The sequence below is a fragment of the Agelaius phoeniceus genome, chromosome 2 (assembly GCF_051311805.1).
Source record: "Agelaius phoeniceus isolate bAgePho1 chromosome 2, bAgePho1.hap1, whole genome shotgun sequence".
NCBI classification, from domain to species: domain Eukaryota; kingdom Metazoa; phylum Chordata; class Aves; order Passeriformes; family Icteridae; genus Agelaius; species Agelaius phoeniceus.
The window spans coordinates 103,518,448-103,546,441 of record NC_135266.1 but is presented as its reverse complement, the minus strand read 5'-3'; the positions used below and the strand labels follow the sequence as shown (position 1 = coordinate 103,546,441).

At 39.1% G+C, this 27,994-nt stretch overlaps 1 protein-coding gene across 2 annotated transcripts; it reads left to right on the top strand.

Annotated features, from left to right (window-relative positions):
* GABPA (GA binding protein transcription factor subunit alpha) lies at positions 1-27,972 on the top strand. 2 transcript variants are annotated; one of them, XM_054652416.2, is made up of 10 exons: positions 1-141; positions 4,347-4,447; positions 6,907-7,051; positions 7,918-8,002; positions 13,231-13,476; positions 16,953-17,147; positions 17,883-17,939; positions 18,963-19,103; positions 20,403-20,595; positions 25,216-27,972. In XM_054652416.2, the coding sequence occupies exons 2-10, from the start codon at positions 4,371-4,373 to the stop codon at positions 25,442-25,444; spliced, it is 1,368 nt and encodes a 455-aa protein (XP_054508391.1). In that variant the 5' UTR covers positions 1-141; positions 4,347-4,370; the 3' UTR covers positions 25,445-27,972. The 2 variants fall into 2 exon arrangements, with proteins under 2 accessions (XP_054508391.1, XP_077030608.1); XM_077174493.1 differs by lacking the exon at positions 1-141 and adding an exon at positions 244-436.
* Positions 27,973-27,994: the final 22 nt, after the last annotated feature.

Below are 27,994 nucleotides of genomic sequence, written 5' to 3'. Positions count from 1 at the left end.
GGCGCAGCCCGCTCCTGGACCCGCTCCCGGAGCCGGTCCTGCACCCGGAGCTGGGGGAGTTCCCGGACGCGGACGGACGGCGGGACGTGTCGGTGCGACGGGCGAGCGGACGGACGGACGGACGGACGGTGGCGGCGGCGGGTGAGCGCGGCCCGGCCCGTGTTTTGTTTCCGTTTCTCTCCCGGCGGCTCCGCGGTCCCATTTCCGTTTCGGGTTCAAACAACGACGCGGAGGCGCCGCGGGAAGCGGGGCCCACGGGGAGGTGGTGCCTTGGCGGCCGCGGGGAAAGGCCCCTGGGATCAGGGATCGAGGGCTCCCGCCGCGGGGATCGCGAGGCCTCCCCGGCGCCTGGAAACTTATCCCCGCTTGTAAAAACCCTGTTTTGGCTGAAAGCTTAACAGGATGTGTGGCGTCTTGTGGCTCTCCCCTTGCAGTGGTGAGAAGCCCCTCGAGTGATGTGTCCAGTTCTGGGCCAGTCTTTCCCAGAAAGACATTAAGGGGGCTGGAGGGAGTCGAGAGAAAAGCAGCGGAGTTGGGAAAGGGTCTGGAGCCCAAGTCTGATCAGGAGGAGCTGGAGGGACTCACCCCGGGGAAAAGGAGGCCCGGGGAAGACCCTGTATCTCTTTACAATTCCCAGATAGGAGGTTGCAGCCAGGTGGGCTCTGCTCCTCCGCAAATCAGTAATAAAGGAGCCTTAGGCTGTGCCAGGGAAGGTTTAGGTTGGACAGTAAGAGGAATTTCTTCACTGAAGGGGTGATTAGACATTGGAACGGGCAGCCCAGGGAGGTGGTGGAACCACCATCCCTGGAGATGCTAAAGGAAAGACTGGATGTGGCACTTAGTGCCATGCTGTAGGTGACATGGTGCTCAGTTGATGTTCATGGCGTTCAGGCATGATGATTTTGAAGGTCTTTTCCAACCTAACTGATCCCATGATCTTGCGTAGTTTGCTTCCTAGTGTTTGGCCAGGTACATGCTGCACAGCCACAGCTCCCAGTTTGGCTTTATTTTCTCATTTCAGGCTGTTGGTAGGGAAGTTAAACGCATCAATTCTGGTGTGATTTCCCCCCACCCTCTTCAGTGCTCCACTATCTCCATCATAAAACTGAACTGGCTCATGATTGTAAAAGCTGATCTGTAAAGGACAGGCTGTCTGCTTTGCTACCTGCTTTGTGTTGGTGTCTATAATTTGGATAATATGGATGGGTAGGAACCATGTGCTGCGCACACCAGAGCTTCTCTGGGGCACAGATAACTCCAGTGACTGGGCTTCAGTATCAGCTGATTATGTGGATGAGCTCCAGAGCTGGAGCCCATCTCACAATTACCTGCTGGGGTAGCAAATAATTCTGCTCATAGAGTTTGTGCCCATTTCACAGTGGGCTCATTCCTTGCTTAACTCCTCGTGTTCTAGGAAAAAGATAGATCTTAAAACAGAACAGGGGGACTACTCTCCTTACTGTAAAAGATACTGGAGTAACACTGGGCTGTCACAAGGGAAAAAGGCTCTGTTGACACATGCCTTCTTGTATGTTAGGGGAGGTCAGCTTTCTCCTTGGCTAACTGGTAAGTCTTAGGGCTTGTTAGGTTGAAAGAAAATGTAGAAACAAGCAGAAATCAGTAGGCTGAGCCTTCCAGCAATCAACCACAGGTTTTATGTTCCTTTGAACAAGTACTGCTGTTGAAGTGTTCCTGCCACATGAACCCTCCATGCAAGCCAGGCTCTTTGAGCCTTCTTGTCTCTCAGCAGCCTTCAGGGAAGGGGCAGGCAGTTCAGTCCCATCTGAACCTATATTCACTTTAAAACTCTGCATCATCCTGTAGAAGCAAACTGCTAGACTTCATGTGAAATGTTTATATTGTAAGAAATCTCTTTATGCTAGTATAGGGAAGACTGAATAATTTTCCCCTTTAGGCTTCTGTGAACTTTAATGACTTTATGTGTTTACATTATGTTGTTATTCTTTATACCCATCTCCCTTCTTGTGTCTGTGCTCAGCAGAACCATCTTTCTTCCTCTTTGTGTGCCTGTTATTTGTGCACCTGCTTTTTGTGCCTGGGTTCCTCTTTCCTGTCCCTCCAGGGATCTGGAAATATAGCAAAGCCTGAGAGATTCAACCATGAACTGCCTTTGAAGAGGGAGTGAGCAGTTACTAGTCCCAGCTGCCAGTTTAGAGTCCAATCCATAGGGACTTCTAAATGCCTTAACTAAGTCTGTACTGCTGCTGTGGGCACTAATATTTTCTCACTCTCATCACTCTGCATTTAGGTGTATTGAATAATTTCTGGCAGAAATCTATCAAGGTGGTGAGTTCTTTCTGTAAGTTTGCACTGTTTTCTCAGTAAATAACGTATGAATATGTCAAAAAATAGAAATCCCAGCCTAACCCCTTTGTGACCTTACTGGTAAACTCCCTTCATCACAAAAAAGACAATTTACCTTTGTTTTGTGTGTTTAATCTGATTGCTGTAGGGGGACACAGTATGGATAAATGAAGGTAATGTAGAATGTAATCTTATCCCCCAACGAGTTGCAGCTGGAACCATTTACTAATGATTAGGAACAGGCCTGATCTTAACAGGCCACACCTGTAGCCAGTAAGAACAAATGGCATAAAAGAGTAGGTTTTTAGGAGGACTTAGAGGAGTCAGCTGGCTGCTGCAAGGACCAAGAAGAGCCAGTGCTCAGAGGAGCTGCCTAGGAGAAGCATTGAAAAGGTATGAAACTCTGAGGCTATGGAATCCTTGCACCAAAATGATAAAAGAACTGTTGTAATAGATAAGACAACAGATTGCTAATGCAGAAAAGACATTCTCCCCTTTTTTATCATATCAGTTTGCTTCTTTGGGAGTTTTCAACAAGAGACATTGCTCAAATCTTGGGTTTGAAATATTTTTTTACAGTCTGGCAGATCACCTGTAACTATGTGGGTGTCATTGCATTCAGATATTTAAGCCTGTCTGCATTCTTCAGAAGCTGTGTTTCAGTCTTTCCCATTTATCATGAGAATAATACACAAGATTAAGTGATACAGGAATTGGATTCCTGGGGCCCTATTCAGTGGACTGGCCCTTTGGAGATTTTCACAGAGCCAGATCTGTAAACAGGTTCTGGGTTTGCTTCTTGTGGTGAGATGTTCATAGGTGTTTTATTTACTTCCTAACCTTGGTAGTTTCTTACAGAATCAACCACATTGAGCACTTGATTTCTTGACAGCTAATCTTACAAAACAGTTTTTGAAGGAGATGATGAGTAGTTTGAATTTCTTTAGACAATTTACATAGCAGCTGTAAAACATAGTTGGTTGCTACTGCTTCTGAGAAGTTTTAAAGATTAATGCATGTCCTTATTGTCTTGTTTTCAGTAGATACTCTTGCTAACAGTTGGTTTGGGATAGAGTAGTACCTGGGAAAGGATGATTCCAGGATGGGAATCTTAGTGACCTCTTCTATTTTGGCTATTTAAATAGTAGTAATGTTTTGCTTTTTCTCCATTGTTTTGTTTTTTTTTCCTTCCAGTGTACTTCTAATTCCTACTTCTTTTTGTATGAATTCATGCTGTTATTTATTGTAAACTGTTAATATAATTTGGCTTGGTTTTTATCATATCTATTTCATAGTTATGGTGTATGGTTAGTGAAAAATAGTAATACCAGACTAACTATGTCTTACAGACCAAGTGCTGTAATTCTTTGTTTCCCACTTATGTTCCCAAGAGGTTCCAGTGTTCTACAGGGCATGAAAATCTGCAGTGTTAGTGAGAAAGTCGTCACAGAATAGCTTTTCATTTCATTACTAACATCCTGCTTTAGTTTAGGACTTCACAGGATACATTCATTGTGTTCATGTCACCAGCTGTTCACCTATGGGAGGCATGGGTGGAAAGACGAGATACTCAACAAACACTTTGTTGTTGACTTTATTTGCCTATGAAGAAATCGTTCATCTTCTCCCTAACTGCCTTCTGCAGCATTTCATGTAAAATGCTGCTCAAATTTATAAGCATCTTTCAGCCATGCTGGGAAGGTAGTTTGGATTTTCAGATGTGCTTTGCTGTAGGTGGCCTGTAGCAACAACAAAAAAAATCCATAAATTTGGGTGCCTCCAAGAGATGGAGGCTTTGGGCTCTGTGTAAATGTCTTAATAGTCCCATGTTTGCTTCTAGAACATTTATTTGAGAACAGCCATAGTAATATATTTTGTGAAATATGAATTAGGTTTTGGGTTTATTTTTGGCTTTCAAAGGCTATTCTGGTATTTGATTCAAAAAATGTGTGATAGGACACAAAATATTGTCTAGTCTTGTTGGTCTGTGACTTACACAAAAAAATCTTTTCTGTTCATAGCTCTGTTCTTAAGACGTTGCAGCCATGACTAAGAGAGAGGCAGAGGAGCTGATAGAAATTGAGATTGATGGAACTGAGAAACAGGAATGCACTGAAGAAAGGTATGTACGGTCTTTGCTTTTTGGGATCCTTGGGCAGCAATTAATTGACTAATTTATTTTTCTGTTTCTTGTCTAATTAAACAGTGGTTTTCCAGAAGTTGAGATGTAGCCACTATAGGAAATCAGTATAGTGCTGTCATGTTCTTCAGACTTAATTATCTAAATCCCAAACTGTTTTGGTTATCTCTTGCTGTGTTATTAGTACTTTACTTTTCCTATTTTCATGTCTGTAGTAGTATGTTTGTGTGTGTGCTGCAAACCTTTCAGCTTCAGTGGATCCTTCTGTAATTGAGATGGACCTTTCTATATCTCTAGTCCTTTGCTTTACTGTTATACAGGATTTGTGCAGGATGATTTGTTTTTAACAGGGCAGAAATGATGCTCAGTATCTACTATACTGTTGTTAGGGCCATGGAAGCCGTACATACTGAAGTAGGATACCCTCTGATTTAATTACCTCAACCTGGATTTTTAGCTTTGTATGCTTCCATTCTAATTTTCACTACTGTGTTTGGAAGCTCAGAGCATCAGTTAATGTGTAGGATAGTGCTGCATTCCGGTCTAAGCACAGAAGAGCAAAGAAAACTAATTCTCTCAGAATAAAACAGATCAAACACAGAAGGTATGAAATATAACCCAAAACATAATTAAAACCCAATGAGGTTAGATGTTGATACCAAAAAAATTGATATATTTTATTTAATACTAGAGAGAAAGAAAAAAAGCAATAGAGGTGGGAGGCGGGGTCAGGGAGAGTGACAAATATTAAGTGGAAGCATATCACCCTTCCAAGGGTCCCAATGATATCTTGTTGCTTCCCTCCGTCTGGTCTCCTTGGTGGTGAGACAGAACTTTGGGAGGGGCTAAAGGGTTAAAAGGCAAAACATTCATTGTGTAGCTGAGCCAGGCCATGGTAGGAAAAATCCTGGTTCTGTAATATTTCCTGTATTCAGTCTTCTCTTGTATTTTTGATAAGGTTTTAATATACCTTTTAAAATTTTAGAAGTGAGTATCATTTATCACACTCTTGTGAATGTATTCTTTTCCCCCAGCCCAGACTTAGGTCACTTTATCTTCTCTCTATTAATTTGCACTTGAGGGCCTCAAGTCAGGAGGCCCATTCAGGGTGCACTGGTGCAGTTCTGGTTACCCACTTTTGCTATAATAGGCAGAAATCCTTCATAAAGATGTTTAAGCCATATACCATAACATTTCAGTCTCCAACAGGTAGAAAGAACTGAGGCTGGTTAGGTTAACTACTCTCTAAGAACCTGTTCTGGAGAACTGACTCAAAGCTACTTACTAGTTTCTTACTGTTCTAAGTTCCTTGTGTATTTTTGCCACTTACAGACTGTGTCTGTGTACATTCTGGTTTCTTTCTGTGTAAATGAAGAGCCTGTGTAAGGTCATTGTTATAAATGTGTCCCATAACAATGACATTTCTGAATGCATGTGCCAATACTGTCATTGTTGTAGTGTGGGACAACCATGTCATGTGACCAATAGTTCCTTCAAGGCTCCATGTTGCTGTAGTTCCTTCTGGTTGCTCCTTTTATGTGTTAAGCTTATTATTCTTGTACTGACCAGTGAAAAGACATGGAAAGTTGCTCTGTATGGGTGTGAGCATTTTTTTCCTTCTATTTTCCCTGTCTGTGTTTCTGTGTTTGCTTTTAACTTGAATATCTTTTAAATACAGTCCAGGCAAAGCAAATGAAATTAGTTTACTCTACATGGAAGTTAACAACATGTGGTATGCTAACCATGCCTTACTGTCTTGAAAAATGTGATCTGAATCTTGGTATTTACCTGAGCCTTTTAGTGGTGACAGGGTAAAAGAGGAATTACACAACTGTAAAATTTAGTAGGTAACTAAATTTAGTAGGTAAACTAAAATTTAGTAGGTAACTCTACTCAAACAGGGAGTACTCAAACTAATACTACGTTGTCAGTTTTCACCTCATGGGGGATCAGTTTGGCTAGCTCTGGACTCCAGCAATGCCAACAAGGACAAAAGCAAAAGATGAGAGGCGGTCTTTCTGCTTGGGACCAAAGTCCCACAGCTTTAATGTAGAACAACTCTGGGAGAGAAAACAGGGAGCCCAGGAGAGGAAAGAGACCGGGTACCTCGTGGTGGGAGATTTTAAACCCGGGGGAGAAAAGGAACTACAGCCAATGGGATACAGTGATGAGAGGGGGAGAAGGGAGGAACCAACCTGGGGGGAAACAACACCACAGGACTTGGGAGGGTGTACAGAGCAAACCATGTGATACACAACAAACCACTCAGTGCAAAATAATAACTGAATAAACTACTCAGTGCAATGCAACACTGCATGCTATTAAGATTTCAGAGTCAGTATTACTTTTTATCTAGTTCACTTCCAACTTTTATTAAGCTGTCCTATACCTGCTCTATTAACATGTAAGTAATGATTTATTATATCAATTTGCTATTTAAGCATTGTCGAGCAAAGCTACACCACCGCAGAGTTTGTGAGTCAGGCTATTGACATCAGTGAACCCATTGGAAATCTTAAGAAGTTGCTGGAACCCAGACTGCAGTGTTCCTTGGATGCACATGAGATTTGTCTGCAAGATATCCAGGTAAATTGAAAGGTTATGAAAGATTTAACTTTGTAATGGAAAAAGTTTTACTTACTTTTTCTCTTTTTTCCATTGTCTGTAGAATTCATGCTTCATGTGGAGTATTTACTGCAGTTAAGAGTTTAATTTCATGTCAGGTTCATTATCATCAGACCATTTAATATATGCACACTAATTCAGTGTGAATACAATCAAAATATTCTTGGAGTTCCTGGTGTGAGGTTAAGAAAGCACCTTGCTAGTGAAAGAATGAGGGCAATGACCATACTACTTTCTCTTGAGGTAGCCCACATCATTTGTTGCTGCCAGAACTTCCATAATTCTAATCTTGTTTTTAATCTAAATGAGAAGTTTTCTGTATTATTGAGGTATAGAGGTAGCAAAGCATTACTCAAGAAATCTCCCCCCCGCCTTTTTGCAGGCATTGGCACATGTTAGACAGTGTAACTGTTTTGTGTTTTATTTGAAGTTACAATCAAACATCTGTGGCTTTTCCAGAAACAGCAGGAGAATATTGTTATAAAGATAAGAATTTTTATGAAGGTGTTAAAAACTCAGAGAAGGAACTGTAGATAGTTTTCAGGTAGTGGAGGTACCTCCTCCTATTGCATTACTTCTTTTAGGTCAAAAAATGTTCCTGTAGGCAAAAATATCTTAAACAGAACAGAGTGGCAAGTTTCAAATATGGTAAAATTTTTTCTGTTCTGTACTATGTCTAAGACAGTACTAAAAATATTTGCATGCTTCTTCAGAAAATTTGCTGCAGGCACCCAGTGTTTCTAAAATTTAAAGGAGAGCAGGTTTATTCTATCTATGAGACTAATACATATTTTTAATTTTTTAATTTGTAATGCTTTTATCTCAAGCTGGACCCAGATCGAAGCCTTTTTGATCAAGGAGTGAAAACAGATGGAACAGTGCAACTCAGTGTACAAGTAATATCTAGGCAAGGTAAGCAGTTACATTTGTCTGTTGTGCAGACAAACTAATATTGCACAAATACTTGTGAGCAAACCTAATCTCCTATTCCTAGCTGTAAAATTGAGAAAATAAATGAATGGTCACAGAGCTTCAGAATGTCTTTTTCATTGTGTACGGTAGTTCTAAGTAGTAAAATTGAAGTAAATGTCATGCACTGATGCTATTTGAAAGGTTTTTTAAAGGAATTTTGTATTGTTTTCATAACTACCAAAATTAAACCAAATCCAGAACCCAAACAACTCTTAGTCAAGTAGTATCAGTTACAGTATGAGGTTTTCCTCAGGGTTGAGTAGTTACTCATATCAGACCAAATATCAATGCAGGCAAAAGATTTTTGTGTAGGTAGGTGGCAGTTTCACCCGTGTGAGATGAGTGAGCTTTTGTGCTTTAGGAACAATTACATTGTGAAAGTAAATGTAGCTAACTGAAAATCCTTATCAAGGTCCATGATCACTGTCTACTGTCTGCTTTCTTTGGATGAGAAGTCAGAATCAACCATTGTGTAAGAGGAACCTTAACCAGTTGGATATGGATTTGTTAACGCACAGTTTTTATTTGTATTCTCTGGTATGACAGGATTTCTCTTTGTCAGATTTTCAGGAACTAGCAGCTTCATTGTTTTACTTTTTGTCATTATTTTACTTTTTGTCCTAGTTTTCTTCTTTGCCCCCTCCATATGTCTTGAGTGGAAGGACAGCCAAACAGCCACCAGTCTTTATAGACAATGTACATATTGGGCTGTGGCAACAGCTACAGGTGTTTATTTCTGTATTTTTAAACAGAGACAAGTTCATACAAGAGTAGATTAGTTATCTGGTTTGAGTTATATCAGCAAAGCAAATGAGCAAAATATGAGGTGCACTTTTTGTTTCCTTTTGGCTTCATTGTAGATTAAACAGAAGAAAACTTTTCTGCTTTGTATTAACAGTCTTCAGTAAGACAATTTGCATTTAATGCTGAGTGTCAGGTGACTAGTGCTAGGTTGAGTCCTCAGTTTCCCATATGTAATGGGAAGTGTACTACCTTTCTACTTATAAAATAGAATAGAAATATCCTTCAGGGAACCAGAGTAACTGCTCTTAATTCATGCCCAGTAACTTCTAGTATTCAGTGCTCAGACTTCCCTTTTCAAAAGGATGTGAGCAATGAATGTCTTTACTATCATCTTTTGGGTTTGCCATGGTTTTGCATGGGAGACATTTAGAGAAGTGATGCAAAGCTTCCAGCCACCGGAAAGCTGGATGTGCCTCTGTGAAAAACACATGTTAAAGACGAAAGAAGTGCAGGAACTTCCTCTTTCTCTTCTTGTTTGCAAAGGGGTAACGTGCCCTGGCACCCTGTCTCAGCCAGGCTGGGGCCGGGCAGTCCTGGCCACAGGGCTGGACCCCTTCCCCATGGGGCCCCCCACCATCGGCTGCCAGGCAGGGGAGGGAGTGCCATGGGCCGGGCCAGGCAGGCTCTGCCATGGGGTCAGGCCCCTCTCCAGGGGTCTGGGGGGCACCAGGCCCCTTCCTGCCCGGGCCAGGCCCCAGCACTGCCAGGCAGGAAGGCAGAGAAGCCTGTGGAGCCCTGGCTGGAGCAGGCCCGGCCATGGCTGTGGAGATCTTGCCACCAGGTCCCCTTCCCCCAGCACGGCCACTGCACAAGATCAAGCAGCTGAGAGCAGGGGCAGCCCTGCAGCCTGTGCAGAGTGGCCCTGCGGCTGGAATTGAATGCAGAGAAACCAAAGAGCAGCCATGCAGCTGCTCCTGACACAGCCCCAGCCACAGTTCCCACCTCTGGCACCCAGTGACCATCTGCAGGCCCTGGGTGAGAGATCTTTCAGTGCTTCAGTCCTCCCTTGAGAGAGTGGAACAAGATGAAAGCATGTAAAGGAGCAACATGAAGACACCAATGTCAGTGAAGGAGTCAAGTCCCAGATGGGAGGGATGAGGAGATGCCTTGATCTTGGAGCTGGAATACTTATGTAAAGCTGTGGAGAAAAGACTCTATTTCCCCGTAACACATGAAAGCCATGGGGACATGAAGGGTGCAATTTGATATCGAGCAAAGGCTTCCATGCTAAAGTAAGCAGATGTTAAAGTAGCTGTGATCCCATGAGATGTTTGAACAGAAAAGGAGAGAAGAGTGGTCCTGTACCCCCAGGAGAAGACCTCTGTTCCCACAGATGAAGATGATTTTAGAGATAGATAATGAGAACTTTTGCCTTTGAACAGCTCATCTTTAAAACAATACCCCATAATTTGGCCCATAAACATGGCTGTGGGAAGGCTTATGGCAGTGGGAGGACTTCAAGATTGCAGATTTCCCTGGGTGGCTGCTATTTGTGACAAATTGAGAGCCGTGAGAGAACTGGATTTTTTTCCCTTGTGGAGAAGTCTCCATAACATTAATAAGAGGGACTTCTCTCCCTAAGTGAACTGAAGAAAAACTATTCTAGAGGTGGTAAACTGACTGAAATTTTAAGTTTTGTTTCTTTACATTGTCAGTGGGAAAGAAAAGGTTCTGGGGGAGGAGAAGTGTTCTGAAGGTTTTGTTCTGATTCTTGCTGCTCTTTCTTTTAGTTATTGTTAATAAATTTTTCTTTATACCCTTTTAAAATTTTGAACCTGCTTTGCCTTTCTTCTAATCCTATCTCACAGCAGGAAGTGAGTGCATTGGTGGTTGGCTGATGCTGAACCCATCACACTCCTCAATGTGCCACCTGGGAAATGTCAAAATTGGCGAAATCTCAAATTGGCGAACCAAAACCACTACATGAAATTGGTGTTTCCACCCAGTTTCAAAACCATCACCCATGTTCTTCCTGTGTTTTGTTTTTTTCCTTTAATGTAAAACTGAGGTTCATGATCATATAACACAAGGAGCTTCTTGCTCCATGTCCCCATCACAACTTGTCTCTCTCTCCCCCTCCCTGCCTTCCATCTTAAAAGAAACACTTGAATATTAAGTACTTCTATTTCACTTTGGAACACTCCTCAGTGTTGTTTTTCAGGCCTTGATACTTTAATAACTCATAAGATACCTGTTTGTTAAAGGCATGTAAAATATGGCAGGGCAGAATATCAGAAAACAAATAGCATGCATATAAACAAAAGGAAGATACTTGGATCACTAACAGGAAAATGGACTTGTTACTCTTGACCATAGTCCCCCTTTGAGCCAGATGGCAAAAAACAGCTTCTTACTCCATCCTCATATTTTACCTGCATGAATGAGGTTTTGAGAGATTCTCAGTTCACTTATGTTTATTTTCCCCTCACTTATGTAATGTATAGAATTCAACTAAGAGTAATCAGTGATGCTAATCCTTGTGGTGGATTGGTCTCTCTTATTTCTTGAAAGAAAAGCTGCTATGTCAGTTCAAATGTTCTAGCAAATTTTGATGAGCTGGCTTTAAATTCAAAGACAACAGATGAAACATATTTCTTCTTCTTCTATAGTTGAACTTGAGTGTAGTTATTTTATTGCATTTCATTCTACAGCAGATGAAATACCATTCCTATTTTTTCATTTTACTAGTAAGACTCTTATGGCGCTCTGCCTTGCCCTAACTCGTTTGCTCTGGTTGGAGGAATGGGAATCTGGAACTGGTCATCTCTTATGGGAGGAGAGATGCAGGCAAACCCAGGCGATTAATGTTGTTCTGGTGTCGCAGTGAGTTAGATGGCAGATTGTTATTCCCATTTTTACTTACAAGATGTTTCCTCTACAGCGATTCATTGCGTGTAGTTTTATGACACACAGTGAATTATTTTGTTGAGCAATAATGAACTGTATCTCTTTTTTCTTTACTTTCTTTTTTGAGGACCAAAAATAGAATCTTAACCCTTAGTAGCTTCCCTTACCTGTTTTTGTATGATTTTGAAGGAAGCCTGCATTATGCATATTAATTTTTCAGGGCCTAGATAAAACACTCTCCGAAGTAAGGTGTTTGTTTCCTTAGTCTTCCTTAGTCTTCATATTTGCTTCTTCATCTAATCAACCACTTAGTGGCTGTCAACATCTGTTTTCACCTCCTTGATTTCACATTGCTGAGTTTTGTACTCTAGGGTCTTTATAGTGCTTGTTCCCTTTCTAATATTTTTTCAAGCTGAATGCATATTAAAATCTAGAGGAATACTTGTCTGAAAAAGGTTTGTTTTTTCTTACTTGTAATACAGGTACATACTCCATTTGTTTTCCATTACAAAGTCTGACTGGATTGTGGATTTAGCATTTAAGACTGTTACCTGTAGAACCATCTCATGCTGTGCTTTAATACAGATTACACAGGAAGGACACAAAGTAATATCTGTACAATATAAGATACTGAAGTTACTCTGGCCACATGAGGTTCTGTGAATCTGACTTTCATCAGCCTAACCATAGTCAAGGTTTTCCAACTCATGATAAAATAGAATTGCAAGGATTCTTTTTTTATGTGAAAATAGGTTTGATAAAAATCTCTTAAAATAAGTGTGGTTGTTGGCATTATAATGAAAAATTGAAATAATTTTGAAAAATCTTCTGTACAATGTATGAAAATTAATGAGGCACCAGCTGGACAAAACACCTCGGAAGATAACAGAGAAGGTGGTGATACAAAGCATTAGTGAATGTCTTCTTTCTTGCTGCAGAATAGATACAGACATATCTTGTTAGCTCTGTGATCTAATACCTGAGATGACAGACAAAAAGCCAAAACATTAATACCTGATGAAGTCTAAGATGAGAAGAATTTTCTAGGTTTCTTTTAATTTGCTGTTTAACATACTGCCTGCTTCAGAGTACTGAAAGAAAGTGTTAACTGCTTTGTGTAGACTACAGAGATATCAGGGAAATATTGTAAATGCTGAAAGAAATGCCTTATGGTTGGAGTATAGCTGGATACTTGTTCTGGGTCCTTTTGGAGGTTGCTTTTTCTATCTGTTTTGGGGTTTTTTATATTGTATATTTCTTACAGACCAAAATACTGTACTTTATGCTCACATGCTGACCATTCTGTTCAAGATCTGTGAAATACATCACTTAAATAGAACAAGAAGCTGTAATAGAGTACGTCATTTTAATTTAGGACACTCAGAGATATTTGATTACACTCCTGTGTCCTGCTTCTTTCCTGAGTTTGCTAGCCCTACTAATCAGAAAGCTTTAAAACAACATTTTTGTCATATTTGCATTACTGTCTTTAAGTTTTGTGATGTTTCCATGCTTAGGGATAGAGCCCAAGCTGAACATCCTGGAAATCGTGAAGCCTGTGGAGACCGTGGAGGTTGTGATTGATCCAGATGCTCATCATGCAGAGGCTGAAGCTCACCTTGTTGAGGAAGCTCAAGTGATAACCTTGGATGGAACAAAACACATTGCAACAATTTCCGATGAAACGTCCGAGCAGGTGACGCGGTGGGCGGCAGCGCTGGAAGGCTACCGGAAGGAGCAGGAGCGCCTTGGAATTCCTTATGGTAACAGTGCACAGCTGTGGGTGCATTCAGCTGGGGGCTGGTCCCTTCTGTGCTGTGCAGGGTTGGTGCTCAAGGACCTCAGAGGAGGAAACCTGTGGTATGGGTTAGTTCAATGCAAATAATCTGCATAAGGGAATTGTAGAATCATGGAGTGGTTTGGCTTGGAAGGGACCTTAAAGTCATCTGGTTCCAATCCCCTGCCATTGACAGGGACAACTTCCACTAGGTGAGGTTGCTCCAAGCGCTGTCTAGCTCAGCCTCAAACACATTCAGGAATGGAGCAGCCACAGCTTCTCTGGGCACTGTGCCAGGGCCTCACCCCTCTCACAGGGAAGAATTTTTTCCTACTCTAAAAACCAAGGAGAAGTAAAATGAATGCTCATAATAGTTTCATTAAATGAGTGCTTTTGTGCCATAACTACCTTGTCAATGTAGTTTTTAGAAAGTACTTTTCTCCTGCCCTCCTTAAAATGTGTGTGGTACTGATAAAGCACTTCAGGTGTGTGTGGAATTGAGCAGACTTGGTATTGGGGCATTGCCTGTAAAGTTGCTGAAACAAATTGTTCATGGACTGGAGGATGCTGAATATTCTGTTAAATTAGATTTTGTATGAGAATCTGTGCTGGACTTCATCATACTGGAGGAAGAGGATTCAGAACTGAAAAGAAATATTTTTCTGGATGATCATCTTTTTTTGAGTTAATGTTGTTACTTAGCAGGTTGCTCTTTTAATGTTAGCTTTAAAAACATCTCTGCATGTCTGTTTAAGATTGAACTGGAACTGTGGGATGTTGACCTATATCATGTTTGGGAGATTATCCAGCTGAATTGCTTCTTATGACTGGCAGAAATGTACTGTCAAGACATATTCAGGAAGCTGTTCCATATGAGCAGACCTGTAAAACTGGAATATATTTGGCTAGAGGGAAGTTTGGAAGGATTTAAGAATTCCAGTCAAGTCACTGGTCTTTGCAGACATGCAGCTTGCCAATATTTTGAGCATATTTTTGATAACTAAAGCAAACGCTTTTTCATGAGTTTTTAGCTTTCTCAATGGTAAGCACTTCAGAAACAATTTTTCTCATGTTATGTCTGTTGATAATCAGGGATTTGATGTCTAAGTTTGAACAAAAAAAATGTGAGGCGTTATCAGAAGCAGACTAATACTTTTCATCATGCTATCACATTAATATTAGAATAAAATTACTTAAACCAATGTTGTTATGTTGAATAATATTTTTAATAAACTTTAATAATGCTGATGCTTTGAGAAAACACTATAACCCACAACTGTGGCTTCAAAAGGTCAATGATTTTTGGGCCATAGTAGTGCAGATTTTTTAGGAAAATCATATTAGTTCATTATGACAGAGATCTGTAGATTGTGAAGAATAGTGTTCTCTTGATATCAAAAAAATGTGCTAAATTAAACTTCTAAAAAGAATAACATTTTAAATGTTTTCTGAGTAGACATTACAGGGACCTGGGTTGAAATAAGGTGCTCCTAGGTTCAACATTAAAATCCAAAATTATTTATTGAATCTTCAGAAGACAGAATGTGTTGATGTTAAGAGTCAAGACTAGTCAATAAATAATCATCCAGAAAAGTAGTAGTTCAATGTCTTCGTCCTTACAGGCTTCTCTGGTTTGCTGCAAATTGAAAACTAGCATTTAGCAGGTCTTTAAAATGTTGTTTTATATTTATGTTATGTTTTGGGTGGATTTTATAGAGATTATAAATATTTTTCTGTTACAAGTATTTCTGCTATTGGAATTCAAATATTTGGTACCTAGAAGGAAGGAAAATATTAATTGTTATGAGAAATAAATGCAGAAAATGGAGCAGCAGAAAGCTTGGAAACCACAGAAGTGGTTAGAGAAAGTAATGATTTTTGTTTCTTTGCAGATTGTGTTCTCTCAATGAGAACAAATTAGCAGCTTTTTGATGGAAGCTCACTGCTACTGATGTTTGGTAGATCAACCCTCTTGTGGTGTGTCTTTTGCCACAGGATTACATTGCATTGTTTTAGGTAGCATTAGTGAAAAATGATACCATGTAGCTGTTCTTTGTTAACCAAAATTAAATTTGTAGCTCCTAGATAAATGTTTATAGACTTAGGGTACTTTCCCTTCTCTAAATCTTAATTTGCTTAATTTTTCTTAATGCTTAATTTTATTTGTTTTAAATCTTAAAAAAATGTCAAGGTGACATCTGCTTGGGATATCAGAATTTAAAAATATCTCCGCAGCAATAATCACTCTGCTCCAGTGAAAAGTAGATGTCCCTACTTTAGTTTCTTGTCCTTACCTGTTGACATATTTTGATATGTTGTATCCAATGTTAACATCCCAAAACTTGATGGTCTGGCTGAAAAGGTCCTGCAGAAGCAATCACTCACCTCCAATAGGCCAATGCTCAGACAGGCTCTCTGCAAGGGATACTTGAAAAAAGCCTGGTCCTCAGTTTTATTGCTCACTATTCCCTGTAGTGTGGAATATGCCTTTGGTCAATTGAGGTCAGCTGTCCCTCCTCAGTTTTGTGTGCACCCCCTGTCTACTCCCTGGGGTGTCTGAATGAGAAACAGAGAAGGCCTTGCATTGGAGTCCAATAGTCTGACAAGACAGTCCGTTCTTCTAGATATTCCATGTGTGCAGGGTGTAATACTGAATATCAGATTTACTTAAAAGTCATTGATATTACATTGATACCATGTAATCATGTATTACATTGATTACCATTGATATCATTACATTGATATTATGGGATTTCTGGTTTCGTAGAGTGATACAAGGTACATTGAAACCCAGCACAGAGGTAAGATATTCTTGAAAGAATACAGCAGTTTCAGAACATTGCACAATCCCAATCCCTATCCCAACAGGATTCCTGGTACAGGTGTCTATAATACAGTCACCATCACAAAGTTAGGTGTTCCTAATGGCCAGGAAGGAGAACATGGGTTGCAGCCAACTCAAGCCCATTTGGTCACCAGCCTAAAGTACATCACAATAGGGACTTCTGGGGAAAAAAATGAATCCATCCCAGACATAGCCAGTGGTGGTTTTTGTCAGCAGAAACTGAGATGATGTGAATGAGTTTAGAATGCAGTATTTTGCCATAATCACAAACTGATCAATATTTTTGAAGGAGAGTATCCTTCTGTGAGAGAGGGTACTGTTCTCTTGAAGCTAAAGACCTGTGGAAGAAGAAAATTCTTTTTTTATGTTTGAGATATGTCAGGCATAGATCTGATGTAAAATCTTTCTCTAAAGAAAATCGTTCTTTCACCCTTTCCGTCACCCCACCAACCCACACCATCCCATCACCATTTTAAGTGCAGTCACCAACTTTCCAGGTAGATTTGGTCTCAGTAACTCTGCTTCTTGATGTTGTGCCTTTACTCTTATGGAAGTTATTACATAATAACCTTGCAGTGTATGATGAGGTGACTTGCAGTTTCATCTGTCTTTTCCAGACCCAGTTCAGTGGTCGACAGACCAGGTGCTCCACTGGGTGGTGTGGGTGATGAAGGAGTTCAGCATGACTGACATCGACCTCAACGCACTCAGCATTCCTGGGCGGGACCTCTGCAACCTCAGCCAAGAAGATTTCTTCCAGCGTGTCCCACGGGGAGAAATCCTCTGGAGCCACCTGGAACTTCTTCGAAAGTGTATGGGGCTTTTTTTCCCAGTTTTTTTTCTTGAACTATGAAACCAATTACGAGCGGTCATTTTTCCTTTACTTGATGTTGATGGTAAAAACGAGGGTGTCAGTACAAGATAAGAGAAGGTATTAGAATGTCTGCTGCCATGAAACATTGTCTGCATACTAAACACTGCCTGTCTTTTATCAAACCTCATAACTGGTGGAAGGTAGTGAATGATTATTCCACCTTTGTTTTTTATAAAGCTTCATAGTTTGTGCATCCACTGAATTTGTTAGTTCTATAATTAAATATCGATTTTGAGTTATTCAATGTACATTTCTGTGGCATATTGAAGTGGAGATTTTTAAGCACAGGAAGTGAAATCCTTAGATGGTACACAACACAGCTGCTAAGTGATGCATTGTATGTGCATAATACACTAACATAATAAATATATGTGCATTTCAGATGTACCATGCTTGGAGGTGACTTGCCAGACTAATAACTAATTCTGTCTTCATTTACATAATATAGCAGAAGGTTTTTGGGGATGGAGCTAGTGGAAATTTGCCATGTACACCCTTCTAAAAATGAGTGACAGATGTTAAATGTCTCCACTTGTAAGACCATGACATCTCTTGCAAACTGATACCAAATTTTTATTTCTTTCCTCTATGAAATAAGAAGGTTTTTGATCTTCAGGTGACTTACTATTTGCAGGTTAAATATAAGCCTATTGTTTTTTTCTCCAATCTGTAGATGTGTTGGCTAGCCAAGAACACTCTGGAGAAATAGCAACTGTTACAATTGATCAGCGTAAGTACTTGTGTCAGCATTAATTCACACAATTCACTGTGTGCAGGTTTAGCACTGTACTGTGGTTCAGAAGTATGATAGTGCAACATTTAGAAAATCACTCAAGAGAGATTTTCCTTGGGAAAGGGAGGAGGACATATTTTAAACTTCAAAAGATAACATTGAGTTTCTCTATATTTTGTTACTGGCTGAAAGGTAGTATTTGACCTGAACTATGGAAGTTTATAACTTTCATTTTGGATGGTAGATTTTTCACTTTCTTGAAATAAGCTGTCTAGGATACATATTTGAGGTTTTTAGTTGTTTCGGGGCTTTAGGTTATATATTGCATTAATGAATGGATCTATTTAAATATTACTTTCAAATAAAAAAGTGTTTCCAAAAACTGAAGGGTTCTGTGGAAGAGGTGACTTGCTTAGAAACCAATATTAGAAATAATACATTAAAGTAACTTTCCAGTTATTTGAAACTCATTCTTTCAGCTAAGCAGTGTCATCAATTTTTGAAATGAATCAATTTTCAGATGATTTATAAGCATCTTATATGTTAAATAGACATACTGTTTATTACATCCTGTGGTTGTGTCTAGTTAAAGCCATCTTGAGTGGGGCATCTGTATCCTCCTACACCATTGCAATAGAAGGTGTTTGCTGTTTGAATATCAGGTATGGAGCTTGTGCAGGGACTGTAGAGAAAAGGGCATTAGGGCAGATCATGTGGGAACAGCATGAAGACAAAACAAGGGCTTGAGAGAGTTTGTATTCCTTTTGTGGAAGCATGTAAACACATAATAAATTAAAACTGGTGTTTTATCTCTAATGTGACACTTCTGCAATGAGTCTAAAACTGCAATTTTCAAATAAGAGGTAAAAATTATACTTAGCATTGTGACTTAATGCAGTGTGTCTTTTTAGCAAAGGAAAAAAATAGCTTCTAGATGTTATGCTAATACAGGTAATAAATAAAATATGCCTGTTTCAAACAACTTATAGTTGATGTTCTGCAACACTCTCTGCTCTACAGCTGTGCAGATTATACCAGCATCCGTACAGCCTGCTACCCCCACCACCATCAAAGTGATAAACAGCAGTGCAAAAGCAGCCAAAGTACAGAGAGCTCCAAGGATCTCCGGGGAAGATAGGAGTTCCCCTGGGAACAGAACAGGTATGGCCTCCATTATTTTACATGCTAATGCACTGAACACTGACCCATTCGTTTGAATTACAGTTTGGTGAGACACGACTTGGTAGCTCCAGATGAGAGGTTTGTAGGGTCTCTGTGAAGGGAGCCATGGGTACAAAAATCTGTGGTAAGCACAGGCAGCCCTGGCAGGTTGGTCAGCTCACACATGATGCTGCTGTTTTTCCATTCTGCAGCAAATAAAATGTATATATTTCCCTATCACTTAACAATCTGTCCTCTCAAACCACTGCATAGCATTTATTCAAGCTTTGAACCTCCTTCTATTTGTAGAAAGGAAAGAAAATAAACTCTATGTTGTAAAATGTAGCCTAGCTGCTACTTGCACTGTCTGTTGTGCTCCTCCTCCATTCTTCCCCAGTCTGGTGACTTCAAAATTTATAAAATTTCATATTTCTTTTTTAGTTAAATGAATGTATGTCTGGAAAACTGCACACTAAATTTGCAGTTTAATACTGGAATTACTGTTATTTATACATACTCTTTGATTATTAATTTCTTTATTTTTTCTTACTGTCATTTTTGTTTTGCTTCCCTTTATGTTGTGAATTTTTCTGTTAAATCCTTCCTTCTCTTCATCCTTGAGTTTTTATTTGTTTTAGACTCCATAAAGGCCTCTAAGGATGTTATTCAGAATTTTAAGGCCAAGGTTTTATTGGCTGACATTAGTGAAGAATACTGTGTGTTTCTCTCTTCAGCCATCAGGTCTACTCTCTTTATCTCACTGAGAATTTAGGAATTTTACTGTGGCTTCTTGAGTTAGAAAAAAATCTTAACTATTGGATGTGAAAGATGCAACATTGGTGTAAACTGAAATTTGGGGGTTTCTTTTATGTTTCTCATATTTCATGTTGAAACTTTGAGACCAAATGTTTTTTTTTAAAAACAGCTATTACATACATATGTGTGTATGTGAAGAGGAATTAGCAGCTCTTGATAAATCTGTTCTATTTTAAAGACAGATATGCTTCTAAATGGTTATGTTGGGGGAGTTGTGGTTTTTTTAAGTTCTAGGGGAAGATTCATGTGATTAATTTTGATTATTTTTTTCCTGTATTCTTAATTTTTATTTTAAAAAATGGGTACTGATGACAAGAAAACGTTTGCAAAAGAATCATTAGGAGGGATTCATTAAGTGAAAGTTTTCCTTCCATCATATAGTCTATGCTGGTCTGCTTTAATATGTTGGTTGCAAGTTTTTAGCCATGAATGGAACATGAAAAGGACAATTTGAAGTGAAACTTGTTATTCCTGTTTTAACAGGGAACAACGGCCAGATCCAGCTGTGGCAGTTTTTGTTAGAACTTCTCACAGACAAAGATGCTCGGGACTGTATTTCTTGGGTTGGTGATGAAGGAGAGTTTAAATTGAACCAGCCTGAACTGGTTGCACAGAAATGGGGACAGCGCAAGAACAAGCCCACCATGAACTATGAGAAGCTTAGTCGGGCTTTGAGGTAAGAAACTTAAGGAACTCGTGGGGTATGATTTGCTTTCATTTGGCTACCTCTTCAATTAGCATAATGCAGAACTTGCAGTGTTTTTAGTAAGGCAGATCTTCTGAAGCTGGTCCTTGCAATGAGATCCTGCTGATCTTAGGGCAGAGGTATTTGCTGGGCTTTTTGCCTTTGTTTTGGGATTTTGGTTTTTTTTTTTTTTTTCATTTTTAAAGAAGCTAGTAGAATAACCTTTTGAAAATAGATTTCCTTTTTTCAAGATCATTAATTTGGGTTGCTCACTTCCAGAAATATACCTGGTTTTTATTTATCTTCAATATTTATGCTTTTAGTAGCATGCCAAACAATATTGATTATTGATGAAAGATACAGAAATGTGAATTATCAACTTATTTTTATGTTCTACTGTCCGTGTTCTTCTAGCTCTTGTTATGGAATAAAGCAGATACTTCTCTATAATTGTTAGTGATTTTCTGTATGTAAGAACCTTTTCTGACTTCAAATATTCATTGTTTCATGTCATTGTTCTTATTGTGTGGATCTTAAATTGCAAAATACGGTTGACAGCTATGTTCCAACAGTTGCAATTCCAACATCACTATGATCTGAAGAAATGGAAGAGTTTCAGTATCTTCATTTCATTGGGACTTTTTAGTTTGACATTGATAAAAGGGACTTGTATTATTGATTCACTGTGGGTGAGGTACTTGAGGAGGGGGAAGAGTGCATGTACCTGAATTTTAAACTGCTTTTCCCTGATTATTTTAGTCTCTGGAATCATTTGAAAATTCATCCACGTTCTTTGAAATCATTGAGAGTGAACTTCTGATTTCTTATTCTGATATTGTTAAATATATTTATCTTGATTTGTTTTCGAGAAAGATGTTTTTTGCCTAATCCTGCAAATTATTCAAGCAGGTTTAGAAATTCTTTTTGTATGAGTGAAGTTCCATTTTGATTGAGGGTCTATGTTTTACTTACTAGCATTGTCACTTCTGGATACGTGCCATTGCTTGATTGGTGTTTTTTGAAGTAAAGTCCTCTAGCATTATATAAAAATATCAACTTCTATTTGAAAATCCCTCTGTAAGAAATTATGGTAAAGTATCATATTCTGGCTTTCTTTACCCTTTTAGGGAGTGTTTAATTAGCATTTGACAGGCATGAGATACACAGCTAAACTATACCCTTTTGTTTGTCTTAGAACTTCTTCAGGCACAGCACTGAGGATGCCAGAATTATTTTATGTTTGACAGACAAGTGGAAAAATTAATGAAAAGCAAATATTTTGAACTGTATTAGGTATTGAAAGATGCAACTTATGAGAGTTCCTGAGCCTCAGGTCACTAAAAGCAAGGAGGAGCATTGGTAGATGCTTACTCTCATGCTTTTCCTTAGGTCTCTTGGGAGTCTTGTTTCAGTCTCTTGGAGTCTGTTCCTGTTCTAGATGGATCTTTAGTCTGGTCTTGTATGGCTAGTCTTGCATTATTTATATATTAATGAGAATGTTAATTTTTTCTTAGAATCACAGACTCTTGGGTTGGAGGGCTGGAGGAGGTTTCTGGACCTTTCCAGTGCAGCTCTTCCCCAGCCTGTATTGTTCCAATACCATTCCCATGTTTCCAACCCGTGTATCTGTGAGTCTGTGTACTAAAGGCATATGTGAAAACCTTCTGATACATAAAAATTATGTAAACCATGCTGATGTTTTTGGGTTTCATCAACAAGCTCCACAGAAGATGCCAAAGGCAGCTGAAGAACTTTGGAATAATGCTCTTATCAGTGGGATATTAAACACCAGTTTGCATAAATCACTATTAGAAAAATTTTGCATTTATATTTTAGTCACAGAATTACAGAAATCACAATTCTCAAAGTGGTGTCATTTTGGCAGCTGCATCAATATTGACATGTCTTCTAACAGTTGATTGTCTGAAGGGATATTTAATGACTCTTGCTGCTCCTGTGATAAACACTGGTGCCAAGCTGAAGTTTAATAAATGATTATATGTTTTGTTTACTAATGTATTGAAATCACTGTGTCAATCATTGATTAATACAGGAAATAATGTTGGTATTATTGAGAAATATGCTGGCTCTTCTGCCCAGCTGCAGGAAAAGCAGGCATATAGAAACTAGGGCTGAGGGGCAGAAAGGGAAGAGCAGCTTTTATTTGTTATACATATCTTGGTAAATGTTCTAAAAATCCTGTTTAAGTCTGTTTAGTTATCAGTAGGGAGGTGAGACTTGAAGAAAAAAATTTCATCTTCTGTATTATTCTGAAACAAAGTTTCCATGTGTCTTGGAATGTTCCAGTAGCTTTGTGAACTTGCATGGATATTTAATGTTATGTATTTTTTAGCTTTCTATATTTTTGAGTAGACAAATGCTGTAATCAGAAATACATTGAACATGGTATTGAAAATATCCTCGTGCTACATTAACTGATTTAAACTTGAGTGTTTAGAGCATGAGATGTGGGAATCTTGCATGTTTTGGGCCTTCATATAAACATGATCTAATATCCTGTGATTCTTTTCCTTTCTGATCCTATCAGTAATGTGGACTAAGTAATTCAAAGTATATTCAGTTTTATAAAACATTTTTCTACAGCATTTTTTGATATAGGGATGATTATATGGGATTGTACAATAAATGGAAAGGCTTGTACTGAGTTAACAAACTTTAAAAAATGATCACCACTGCCATTTGACATATGCCATGGCTGCATATTGCAAACTTTGTTTTTCTGCTTCATAGTGCCCAAGTGAGCAGAGCTCAGTTTCTCTATGTCCTCTACCCTGTCATATTCAACAGGAGAGTCTGCCCAGTGTTCCCACACTGAGCCCAGTGTTCCCTTTCACACACAAGGGACTCACCAGGGTATTGCTCATCCTTCTCCAATTCTGCCCAGTACTACAAGACTCTGCTTCAAAGCTGAACACAAATTATGATCCCACCCTCGTGTTTACAGAGTTCATTCAACCCACTGCAACTAAACCTCAGGAAGAGGCTGAAAGTCCTGGACAGCATTACAGCAGTTCCTTCAGCTGATGCAGAGATGTTTTGGAGAACAGGGCTGGCATGGGAGAATTGCTGGGTGGAAGCTGTAGTGGCAGCCAAGAGTAAGCATAGAGATACAGAGAAGGAAATGGAGGAGTTGAGGGAGGCAGGTGGTGGTTTGAGGGGTAGAGTGAGGAGAAGGACTGGAAAGGAAGCTTTTTTATAATTTTATGCCATTCAGGAAAAAGCTGAAGGAGAGCTTTAGTAAACAAACCACACTGCCTTTACCCACAGAGCAATAATAAGCTACTCTGACTCTTCCTGTACTCCATGACAGACCTCTGTGGTTTCTTGTATGATCTCAGTAACCAACTGATTTACCAACATTGTTTTCTACACAGCCTCTCATCTGTCTTTGGTCCTGCTGCTTAGGTCCTGACCCTCAAAAGTAAGAAATTAAAAGGCTTTTTTTTTTCCAGAACTTGAGATGTGTGAAGAATTTGCTGGGATTCTTAGTCACCTCTTTTCCACCAGAGCTAGGAGTCAGAAGTTTGTGTTTTAATTGACTTAATTTTGCTACTGAACAGGAATCATCTTTGCTTTATGAACATGTCACAGGATTGAGTTTTAGACAGTTAAGAAATCTGGGTTCATTTGTTCTATATTTGGGTGATGGTTTTGAGGAAATTACATTGTTTGAGTTGTGTTGGTTGAGTTTTTATTATTTTGCAATTTATCATAAGCTTTCAAGCTCATCAAATCCAAGTTACATCCCAGTCACTTAAGTTTCCTTAATGAGGAATGGTATAAACATTCTATTAAAGCTTGTGGTGAGAGTAGAACAGCAAGAAAACTGCAAAATTCTAACTTGTGTTTTATTTTGTGTTTTATTGGGGGGGGTCATGTAGACCTTGTTATCTCACTATATTTCTGCCCAGACTGATAATTCTTGTGTCACATAATATAAAAGATACTTATAGTTAGAGACTTCCCTTTTTAGTTGTAAATAAAGGCAAAGATGTAGTTTTAACAGCATATGAATTATAACAAAATAACCCCAACCCAACAAAAACCAAACCAAACAAAAAAACTAAACCAGCAAAACCCCACAAATCCAACCCATGCCTTTATAGTTTTATTTCCATTTTTGAAGACAGTATGGAGAGAATAGCTGCTTTCATAGCATGGAAACTGCTTGGCAATTTTCAACCCGTTTCCAGCATTAATTTTTTTCTTCAGAAAAGCAAAGCAAAGGACCATAATATGGGGAAAGACAGTATTTTCTTATTAAGGCAAAGCACTACCTATAAGACATCTTCCCTGACAAGCTGTTTTTTAACTGGTCTAGGACTTTCTCCTGAACTGATGCTTCCAGTAGCCTGTAAAATAATTACTGTGCTTTATTTCTCCTTAATATACCAAGGTACAGAGACAATTTTCAACACTTCTCTTTTCTCATATAAGAAAATGCCTAAGCAATATCTTGGAATATGAAATTATGAGAATCTCAGTGAGAAAAAGAATAATATTTTAGCCTCTGGTGACCTTAAGTAAGTAATGGATGCATATGAAAATTGCAGATGCTAAAATTCTCTGTTGCTGATTTCTGTTTTGCAGGTATTACTATGATGGAGACATGATCTGCAAGGTGCAGGGCAAGAGGTTTGTGTACAAATTTGTGTGCGACCTGAAGACTCTGATTGGGTACAGCGCAGCAGAGCTGAACCGCTTGGTCACGGAGTGCGAGCAGAAGAAACTGGCCAAGATGCAGCTCCATGGCATTGCACAGCCAGTTACAGCAGTGGCTCTGGCTACAGCATCCCTGCAAGCAGAGAAAGATAATTAAGCACTGGGACCTGTAAGTGGGAACCTGAGGCCTTTCCTCTATAACCAGAGCAGTTGGTGCTCTTACCTTGATCAGAATTGGAAACGTCTTTTGTTTCTTGATTGTACAATATAGAGCATGAATTTCTATAAAGAATTCAGACGTGCATAAATTTGGATCTTTTAACAGCATATATTTTAATGTAATTTAAGGGATCACCCCAACTTCTGCAGCTAGTGAGAGGTGGAGCCTGTGACCACAGCTGTGCAAAGTAATTTTTGCAACACTTTTAACAAAAATTAAGTCCCTATAGTCCCCAGGCTGATCAGTTGTGTGAATGCAGCCTTTTCCAGTCTTTTGTTCTCTGCTGAACTACCAAATGGCATTTGATGCTTTCAAAGTTTACAATATATTCATTATTCTGTTAATCAAGTGGAGCTGAAAGACATGTTAAATGTTACAAAGCATCAAGTTCTTAAAATAGCTTCTGTGTTTAAAAGCAAAGGACACTTAAGACTAGACTTAACTGGAGATCAGTGCTGAAGAAGAAGATCCAGGTTTAGATATGGCTTAGGTGAAAAGCCAATTATGAGTATTTCATTGTAGTATGCACATAATATACATATATGAGGGCAAATACCTGTTTTGAAATACATACTTGACGTTAGCCATTTGGCAGAAAGCAAAGGTGAACTTCTTCCCCCCATGCCATTCCCCATCAGGTAATTCAAAAACTTGAAAAAACAGCCCTCACCCAAAGAGCGGATTGTTTTGGTGGGGAGTAGTAATGCTGTGTTCTGCAAGGTGCTTATACCTGCATGGTAGTCAACCTTAGTATCCAAAGACTTAAGTTAATCACAGTCAGTAGTCCCTGGTTAGGAACAGAAAGCAAATTGAAAATAGTTTTACAGAGAACTGTGGTTTAATTTCCCAATCATTGTACAGTCTAACGTATATTAACTACAAAGAGGTACTTTTTATTTAAAATTAAATTCTCTTTGAACTTCCAAGTGATATTTTTGAAGCTTCTTAAGCCAAATGCATGCTCCAGAGCTGGGTGCAATTTGAAGTCTGGATGATGAGTCAGAAATAGTTGGGATGTATCGTGAATTCTGAGCTACTCAGTGCTTCTTGCAAACTTACACATGCAGAGAAAAGTAGGCTTCAGCTTTTGAGTTTCCATACTGGTGTCTGTTAGACTGCTTCTTTTGATGTCTGAGAACGGTATGATTTGGGGGTTGCTTTTGCCTCTTCCTGCTAAAAAAAAGCATAATTACTATGTCAGCATTGATGTTCACCAACGTTTTAGAAATTAAACCCCCTCTGGTAACACTTTACAATTACAAGGGAAGACCTTTAATTCTGTTAGGGATCGAGCTGCTCTTAAACCTTAAATCTGAAGTCCTTGAACAGTGAGATTCTGAACAAAGTGTGTTTGTGCTGAGCAGTGAGAGCACTGGGCTGCTGCTCTTGAGCCGAGCAGGAATGGTTACACTTGCAGGCAGAAGGCAGAGAATACAAAGACTTGTGTGTATCCTCAAGATGTGTTGAGGACAAGTTTTTTTGTAGGTGGATGCTCATCTGCAAATAGGTTTTGCTTGATTAGAAGGTTTGCATATAGTTCTAATTTGTGTTTTTTCATCGACATGATTATAAAATCAAAGGTTTTTTGCTGGATTCTTTTGGTAACTCTTACTGTTGTTCTCATCCTTGAGTTCTTACAGCACTCTACCTGCTGAGCATGCTGATGTCATTTTGCTTGTAAAAAACATTGTAAGCCCTGAGCAAAAAATATAAATGTATCTGTCATGAAAGGTCAACATCACCCCTTTTCTTGCTGTTAGAGTTGGTGTCACTGATTGGCAAGTGTTGGATGCATCTTGTGCAGGAGATGCAGGTCTGCTTAACCAAGAATTATGTGAAGTGGATGTTTGAGGGCAGCAGCTCTGCTTGAAACAACATTCCGTGACTAAACACAAGTCCAGTACAAGTCACGGGTTCTAGATAGCAGAGTTTTAGAGAGGCATTTTTAGTTAAAATACAGGATAAAAAGAAAAGAAGCTTAAAATACCAGCTTTCTATATCAAACTGGACTGTGGGTAAGCACACAGCAAAATTGAAAAGCAGTATCAATACTTCATTCCCCTGCCTCTTCCTGTTACATGGTTAAGTCCAATGGGGGAAACTTCTGCTCCCATCCTTTGTTTGCGGTTACATCCTCTTGTTGCTTTGCAGTCTTTCAGTAGGAGTAAGGGTCCTTGGGTTCTTTGTTGTGGCTCCATCTGCTTTTCCACCATGTTCTAATTAGTAAAGAAAGAACCTTTCAAGTGGTATAAAATTATTATCACGCTGTCTGTAGTTGAGGGAGAAATCTGTGACTAACTTGACGTCTTCAGTAAAACAAAAGATGTAGAATGTATTGTCAAAGGATTTTCTGTTACTGCCGGAAGGAAAACATAGAATATTCCCAATTTTTGTAAAACAGAAGGGGTTTTGCATACTTTTTACTCTTTAAATAAAGACACTTATACTCTGCTAATTATTACAAATTTCTTTGTTTTGACTTTTTTT